At 30.9% G+C, this 9,155-nt stretch overlaps 1 protein-coding gene across 6 annotated transcripts in view; it reads right to left on the bottom strand.

Moving 5' to 3' along the window:
- Window positions 1-4,116: 4,116 nt before the first annotated feature.
- TL29 (ascorbate peroxidase 4) overlaps window positions 4,117-9,155 on the bottom strand; it is a 175,067-nt gene continuing 170,028 nt past the window's right edge. For 3 of the 6 annotated variants that reach the window (XM_089815486.1, XM_089815488.1, XM_089815487.1), the window contains exons 10-11: window positions 4,638-4,772; window positions 4,117-4,498 (exon numbers count right to left, since the gene is read on the bottom strand). In XM_089815486.1, coding sequence (XP_089671612.1) covers window positions 4,388-4,498; window positions 4,638-4,772 — 246 coding nt within the window. In that variant the 3' untranslated portion in view covers window positions 4,117-4,387. Of the gene's footprint in view, window positions 4,499-4,637; window positions 4,773-6,230; window positions 6,354-7,818; window positions 7,879-9,155 lie in introns of those variants that run through there. The other 3 variants (XR_016360218.1, XM_089815489.1, XM_089815490.1) reach the window with 3 other exon arrangements.

Genomic DNA, 9,155 nt, shown 5'->3' with positions numbered 1-9,155 from the left:
TCGACATAAATATTTCAAAAATTCTAGTGATGCATGCAAAAACAAAGCACAAATTAATAAAAAGTCACTATTTGAGGGAGAAAGTACAAGAGAAACAAGTGAGGCTTGAATATGTGAAATCTAAAGAAAAAATTGCAGATATTTTTACTAAACCACCTAAGGATTCTATCCAAAATTCACTAGGTGAAGATGCATGTTGCATCAATTCATGAATGAATTGTAATATCTTTATGGAGTTGATGTAAACGTTCACACTTTAGGAAAATTTATGAAGTTGTGAAGATAGCTATGATGAAATTGATGTATACTGTATATACAAGGTACAAGGATAACTACAAGGTTTAATAAGTTTTATATTGAAATTTATAATGACCTTTGGCATTGTTGTCAAGGGGGGAGAATGTATAAAGGGCAAAATATACTAAGGAAAGTGAAGTTGAAGGAAAAGATAATAATAAAAGCGAAGAAAGAATGAGATCATATCCAAAGGGGGAGCTATGTTCAAAAATATTTTTGTTATTTAAGACTGCTGATGATATCGAGTTATAGAGATCCTGTAGCTGGAGAAAAGAGCTAAACCAAGTTACAAAGATCCTGTAGATAGAGTAAAAGAGCTAAAAATTTGTATTGTTGACAATATATACATTCGATTATCTGATGTAATGTTTTGTAATGTAAAATCATATGCTATGTGTTGTCATCAATGCCAAAGGGGGAGATTGTTGGCCCCAACTAATAATGTAATAGGTAATGCTATGAATGTATGTAAGAGAGTCATATCATTTGTTATGTTGTCATTGATTTCAATGTCTTAGTTGGCTATTGTTGGAAGATTGGAGAGATTTTTGGAAGATTGGTTGGAAGCATGAATGCTGATGATATGTTACATTCATGACTAAGATTGTCATTGATGTCAACATAGCATGTTTGATGTCTTATGTGGTATCTAACATAAGAACAACGGAAAGATCAAGTCAGTATGGACGACAAGTTGAGCATCATAACCACCCAAGATTATGGGAGATACTTCTGAGTATCTGGTAAATGCAATTAACATCGAAAGCAAAAAGGACAAACCTAGAAGAAATTGTATAAGTTTTGATTATGCCTGTTTTGAGATAGAGTTTACAAAGACATGTTCTAGTAAACTTTTTATATCTCTTAGTAGAGCTGATATCTTGAGGATCGAGGTTGAGGACATGAAGAAGACATGCTGAGAATGATGCGGCTAAGCTTGCTCATCATAATATTGCATGTATGGAAAGTTATTCAAGTTGCAAGGTAGAAGATTAAGGTTATCGCTAAGTGTAATGTGTTCTTAATGTGGTCCCATAATAATCAATTGAGAAGGACTAAAAAATGATCCAAGGAATTGTTTTATGGACTCAATATAAAGGGAGGACATTTTCCTCTATCATGATATGTGATGATATGGATGAATGCGAATTGTGAATGTTCGAAAAGCAGCAAAGAGTGTGGAATGTGAAGTTGAGAGGAGCAGTGCAGAAATGAAGGAAACTTCATTGCCAAGGTTTTGTTGAGTGATTTGAGTACTTGGATATGAGGTTTGTGACCTGGTCTACAAGGTCTAATAGTGATTGGTCTGGTTGATAGGATAGAGGAAAGAACAAAAGAAAGAAGAAGACAACAATAAATTACTTGTTTGAGCAGTGAGCTCTTCTTGTAGTTGAAATTGCATGTTTGGGTAGTGGGCTCTTCTTGCATACATTATACCAAAACTCCTAACATAGTTGGCACAACTCCTAACAGGGATTCAAAGTCTTCTAATAGGGAATCATTGTACTAAATGTATTAATAGACTCCTAACAAGGTCCATCCTCTAACAAGGAATATTTATATTAGTACATCATCTTGTGGACATCATTCCCACCAGGGTTTTCCCTCTAATCAAGGATTTCCCTAGTCAACCTATCTGGTTTAATTGTCTATGTACACTTTATAATGGTTGTTGTTTACTTTGGTTGAATGGTTAAGTTTTTTTAATGAAGATAAGTGCTTTAATTGTTGGACAAGTGATTCACCCCCAACCCTCTCTCACTTATCTTGGTGGACTATTGTTTGTAACTACTATATATTATGCTAACTTAGTAGAGTACTATATCATTTTATTGATGAAGAGGATTTAAAGAAAGTACAATGAAGATAGAATTCATAAGTGTGGAATTCAATGTGCACTAAATGAGTTGGACTGTGATAATGTAAAGTTGGTTTGATTATTTTACAATCATGTAATATTGTAAAGTATTATAGTACACAAGCTTAATCGAGTAACAAGGTTAATGAAGGTAGACTGTATTCACCAAGTGACTACAGTGTTGACTAAGCAGTTTGGAAAAGTAAGAAGAAATTTAGTATTGACCGAGTAAGTCTAGTATCGACCGAGTACTATATTACTCAAGTGAAATATTATCAGCTGGAAGAAAAAGTTTGGAGAATTGGAATCTAAGGGCAACTTTTGATAGAAATATGGAAAGTTTGAGATGGTCAAAGGCATGAGAGAAAGTTTATTACAAGATTTATGGCTAGGAAAATTAAATAAGGATTTGATGATGAAAATTGAAGGAAGATAAGGAGAGCACAAACACTAGTACATTTGGGGTCAAATTGTGATGGCAGAGTCATTTCCATGTGAATTTGGTATTTTTTTGGTTAGTGTCCCCAACGTCGCCCAAATAGTGATGGCCTCGTCAATATTTGGATGACAATGAGAATATAACAAAAAAGAGAGGGAAATCAAGCTCATTTCAACATTGGTGTCCCAACTTGACTCTATGAATGAGTAGGCACCTCAGATCGTCTGCAAGGTATGTCATGATTCCTTTCCTAAGGATTTGTTTGTTTTCTACAATTGTGCCTTCTTGAATGTTACTATGGTATCATTTTTTATAGTTTATCAACACAACCAATCTAGCTAGGGTTTACATTTGAGTAAAGGCATACTCTCCAAGTACGTTCCTTCTTGCAATCAATACAAGTCAATCAAGACTTTGGTTTGTTGAATTTTGAGTGTTTTCAAGGTCGATCAATATCCTTAGCATTGTCTATTATTCACATGTTTGATATTTCTGTAATAAAAATGGGTCAATCAATATGCTTAATAGCTCTATAATTTTTCATTGGCACTCTATTTGCATGCATATATGATGATTTTCTAATCTTGCCAACAAAAAGTATTGGGACCAAGTGCTTTTCATTGTTTTTGTCCTTGTATTCCAAGTAAATAAAGTGAATCTTTCCTTTTGATGACTCTTCTAGTAAAGGCTTTAATGTTGATAGTTTCAAACACTCCATTTGTTTATGTTCCTTTATCCATTCCATCCTCATAGTTGTTAGTTGTTCTACCAGATTGAAAGAAAATAAACTTTCCTCTTTTGACAAATTGGCTTAAATTATATTTTCATAAAGTGTTTCGTCACTAGTTTCTAGTTGTAACTTTTCTATTTCACATTTCATCTTTTCAAGTTGATATTTTGTTGCTATCATGACTCCACTACTTACATAATTACCAAAACATTTCTCAAGTGATGCCTTAGCTTCTTCCAATGTACACCCTCTATAAACTGCATTGCTCCCATTAGGTACTAATCATTAAGAGTCAATATTCTAGCCACTAGAAGATTTAGTACCATTCCATATGAAACAAAAAATTGTGAATCAAGTTGACCAGGACTAGAAAACAAACTATGCTCCCTCAAATAGAGTTTGAACAATCACTACATACTCCTTATTAATACCTCTTCTTCCAACTCTGCCAACCATCCAAAGAAGTGCATTTGAACTTACTAAGGAATGTGCATTGTCTCCCTTCTTGCTAACATATGAAAGAACAATATTTTTAGCAAACATACTTATGTTTTGATAGATGGATTTAGGGAAAAAAACATGAGAAAACTTTCAAATGATGGATTTCATAGAGGTGTAAACATGTTTTAAAAATAGTCACTTGTGAAACTCAAACTTATTAACTCAACATATCATAGTCATTTTAATCTAATGAAATGTATTTTAGAAATCATGGTTTGAAGTGGGAAGCTAATGCCATATTTTAATTTATCAAAGTAATAGGGAAGTTTTACTTCACTCTATTCTCCATAATTCCTTCAAAAGTTTAAACTCGATTATTTGGGAATGAAGCCTCAATGATTACACATCTAGGTACGAAGACATATTTAGTTGTATAATGTATAATAGCCTACTAGTCACTCCAACCACATGATTCAAACTACATTTCACATCTTTCCATCCCTAGCAACTATATAATTTAAAATAATGCATATTATAGTACCAAAAATTAAAGAAATTGGAAGAAAGAACTAAAGTAATCAAATAAGTTGCAATAAAATGGTAGCTTTACAAAGCCCAAAATTTACAATTTCAATTTTCTAATATCTATTTTTTCTCGAGGATATGTATATGCCTCATAATTGATATTCTGACCCAAACAACTTATCTTTGTGAATGTATTAATGAGGTCGACCTACAATAACACAACAAATGAGATACAATAGGTTGTAATAAGCCTACACAACAATATAAATGATTTGCATTATATAAAAAAATAGAATTATATAGGGAAAATATCCTTGAATAAAAACTTGTAAATATATGATTCTTACCTCATAATCTGTTTGAGAAACAGTCTCTCGGCTACGTTGATATTTGTCAACCCAAGGGGCTACTTCTAGATCCATGGCTAATTTGGCTTCTGTTGCTACTTGATCAGGACCAAGAAATGCAGACATAACGGCTAGCTACAAGACAAAAATGACATTAATTTGCAAGAAATACTCTAGATTACGTATGAGAAATTTTTATTTTGATCTTAGCTCTTTTTCTGTAAGTCTAACATTAATTAAAAACAACTTATAGCAGCATAACAAGTGCCACATAGTACCCTATATTTACTTAATAATCAATTATAGTTCTAATATTAAATATGACATATGAATTTATTAAAAGATGGTAATTTAATACCACTATAGAGGTGTCAAAATATAAGCACAAATATTAAAATCAATAATTTAAATCAGTTATATGAGTCTATAGAATACTTATCTAAAAAAAATATCATTTGGTTTTAAATTAGAATAATTATTTATAAAATAGTTTTAACAAATTTATTATATTTTACTATAGATAATTATTTAACATAAAATTTGCATATATTATAAGACAATAATATGTTATGAAGATTTCAAAAATGAAGTAAAAAATTGTTATGAAGTTTGAATGTAACATTCTAATAATTTTAACTTATTTGAATATATTTAAAAATTTATTTGTAGTTTTTTCAGATTTAGAAAAATAATTAAAAAATTTTAAGTTTAAAAAATTCAATTTCTTTATTATATGATATAATATCAATTAAAAAGAAATAAAATTATCTAAATTATCTAAATTTTACTTATTATAAAATTTTAAAAATTACTTTTTAATTTTAATAAATCACTTCTATAGTTGCTATAGATAGTGTTTTCTAAAAAGACCCAAAACATTAACACTAGTCAAGAGAACCCTATTGTAATAGTAGCATATGATATAATATAAAACCAAAATTTAAAATTTAAAAATATAAACGTCCTCTGAATTTTACAAATTATAAAATTAGAAATTGCTTTTTTAACTTTAAAAATTTGCTTTTACAATGTTGTAGAGATAGTGTTTCCTAAAATTGTGTATAAGAGCCAAAACACATTAACGTATTCGTTTCAAATTTGTTTTTGGTGATTTTATATCTTAAGTTTTTGACATCTACACTTTAGATCATTCTTTTAAAAAATTTAAATAAATACTTAGTTGTAATTGGTTTAAATAAACATTTCTAATACTAGTTAAGAGTAAATCATTACAATAGTATATGCAATATGTATATACATGTTAAGGATGACTACAAATAAAATGACAAGTAATTAATGTTGCACTTCAAGAAACTAATCAAAAGGTATATGTTCTTCTAATAGGACATAAACCTATATGACAAATTGGTTTGAAATCAAATAGGTGAGCAATGCTTCAAAACTTGCAAGAGAAAATGACATGTTCTTCCTTCAATGTTCTATATCATCACCAACCTTCATTGTTTTGAATATAAAAAGCAACATAACTAGGGTGTTGGCCCATTACACCAACCACCCAAAAGATAGCTAAAACAAGCTATTATATAAGCATTAGTTCATCACATCAAAACAAAATATAGATATACATGATATAATTAACCTCACTATCTAATCAATTTTCGAAGAATGGATGAAAAAGAAATTTCTTCTTTTAGCCTTTTGAGCCCATCTTTGTTGGAATTGTTGGTCCTTAGGTAACCTCTCAATTTTTATACACTACAAATTATTTCAATGTCCTTAGTTAAGAAATGCAATGTAGAATTCATTAGAGTACGAGTAAATGTTTTGTATGTCTATACAACTATCAAAGTTTATAGTAAATGTTGCTCAAAGAAAATAATTCAAAAACTAAATATTACAAATGATCATGAAATGGTTATAAATCAGAGATGTCATATTTTCACAATCCATTAAAATGAGAATTGAGTAGCTTCTAGCTTATAGATTATGTGTATATTTTTAGCACCAATGTTTCAGATTACACTCTATGATCCATCATTAATATGTAAGAGAGAAAATCACCTTAGAAAGAATCATAAGTTAGAAAAATAGTTAGCTACCTTGATTTGACTAATGCTCAAGAATACATAGAAATGAGTATGCATCTAATAGTTCTCATTGTTAAGCTCACAAATGGCCATGAACAACTGAATTATCTTACTTTGATCTAAATAACACTCACTTGAATCACCAAAGACAAAAGTTGTGATTTCCTTCAGTATATGTAATTACTAGACATATAGCAATGATCAATTATTCTTAGGAACCAACTAGGATCTAGAAAATGTATTTTTTCCCTAATGTGATTTAATTGGGAAACAATCGGGCTACAATTTCTTTTTAAAGTTAGTAAGCTAAAATAAATGCAAAAAATGGTTACAATTACTATTTTATGCAAAATCAAATATGTTTTTGGCAACTCTATAGCAATTAATCAAGTTAACTCTTGAAAAGGGCACAATAAATTCATTTACACAAATTTACAGAGGAGAATGGCAAGCTTTAGATTAAAATTTGCATGAGGAGCTAAGTCTTGATTTCTTATAGCTAATTTAAAATTTATGCAACTATAGCTAGGACATCTCAATTGTGCACTATAAAGTGTTGGAGGAATCTCCAACCAATAAAATCTACAATATAACCTCCAATAAAATCTACAATATAACCTCCACAAATGAGAGGAAAAGAGAAAGTTCAACATATAATAAATTGGAGTTAAGATGCAAATAACGTACAAATGTCTTTCTTAAAAGGTAGGGAGAAAGTCGATATAGATAACAAACATCCAACTATTAAAAATAATTATTAAATTCCCTAAATAACTAATGTCTAATAATGTTGGCTTCCTAAGTAAACTTAAGTATAGGAAAATGGATAAAACCACATTTTCTCCAACACCCCTATCCATGCAACTTAGGGAGATGATTATTATGCAGTATGGGTCCCAACAACAAGGCCATGTTAAATACCCATGTATAATACAAATGCAATGTAATATCTCACAAGTGGAGAAAAGGTGAAAACAATGAGGAAAAAAACTCATTTTGAAAATGAAGAAATGAAACAAAAGATGACACATGGAGGACTCAATGAAGACACCCCCAAGGATACGTAAACCATGTATATACATCAAGTATCCTTCCATAGGAAGGAAAAGGATAGACAAAATGTGCCCTCGCCCCATAATGAAGAAGCATCAATGATGATGAAGTAAGCTTGAAATCAAAAGATGATCCAATGCCTACGAGCAACACATATTCCCTTTAAGTCCATAAAATGATGAAGAAGCTACTTCATGTTCAATTGAAAGGAGAAAGAAAAAAGTCTTTGAATATAAAGCTCTAAAAACTAAGTAGGAGTCTACACGCATGAATAAGGCACCACATAATCACAATTAAACTCAACCAAGCCATGTGAGAATCAAGTGAAGGGGAAACTTGTCAATGTGTATCTCGAAATTCAATGTATCAACATTTGTCATCAAAGAGGAGAGACATCCCTCAAGTATGTCTATCAAATCTTCAAGATTAGACTCCACAAAAAAAAATTAAATACTTGCCTAATACTCATCCCACAAAGCAAGATCTAGAATGCTATGATAAACTTACTCAAGAGTATAACTCAAAACTAAAGAAGGTGGCGGTGGTGAAGGAGGAAGCTCACACTAGGCTCAAGAACACCAATGTTCAAATGACCAAACTTCTCAAAAACATAATTCACCCTCATTGAAGGGGTAAACATAAACCAAAGAAGCATCATCATCTAGAGAAAAATGAGAAAAATAATGAAATTATAATGCATGATCCATCACACTATAACAATGATATGTTGCCATATCTCTAATGTAGACATAATCATGAGTGATATCAACTATTTTACCTTGTACGTCATGAGTAATTTGATAAGAGGAATGTAGATTAGTTGTCAAGGAGGGTACACAAAGAACATCATTAAAAGACCTATCTCCCATATTACCCATTAAAATGTTAGTTGAACTACAAGGATCAAACAAAGAGAACATATATTTAAAGATGTCATATGATTTGATGCCTCTAAATAAACAAGTCATCTACCATTTATAGGAATAGTAGAGGCCAATAGAACTTTACCTTTCATCCCATTTACAAAGACCATGTTCACATATTGTGTAGATGAATATTGTTTCTAATTAAGAAGTTGAAGAAATAGACGTTGATAAGGCCAATGCGATATTCTTCTAAAGGTGTATACACTCATCGATCCTCTTGGTACAACATCTAGGTGCATCATGTCTTGATCTCTTGCAATAGGCACATTTCATTTCCTTCTCTTGTAATGATTCCATTTTAGAAGAGAACTTGTAGGCAAGGCTATGCAGTAGGACAATAGTTAACTCACTCATTAGACTTAGAATTCTTATGTTGTTTCTTGTTCTTGCCATCTAAAATTTTGGATGTGGCTCTCTTCCAAGATGTTCTTGAGAACTTGAATGTGTCAAAAAGTTGGTATGTGCTAACTTTGCTTGTTCCCTTGTGAGAT

This window comes from Cupressus sempervirens, chromosome 2 (genome assembly GCF_028749045.1).
Source record: "Cupressus sempervirens isolate cs-2001-9-10 chromosome 2, ASM2874904v1, whole genome shotgun sequence".
NCBI classification, from domain to species: Eukaryota; Viridiplantae; Streptophyta; class Pinopsida; order Cupressales; family Cupressaceae; genus Cupressus; species Cupressus sempervirens.
This window is presented reverse-complemented; position numbering and strand designations above follow the sequence as displayed.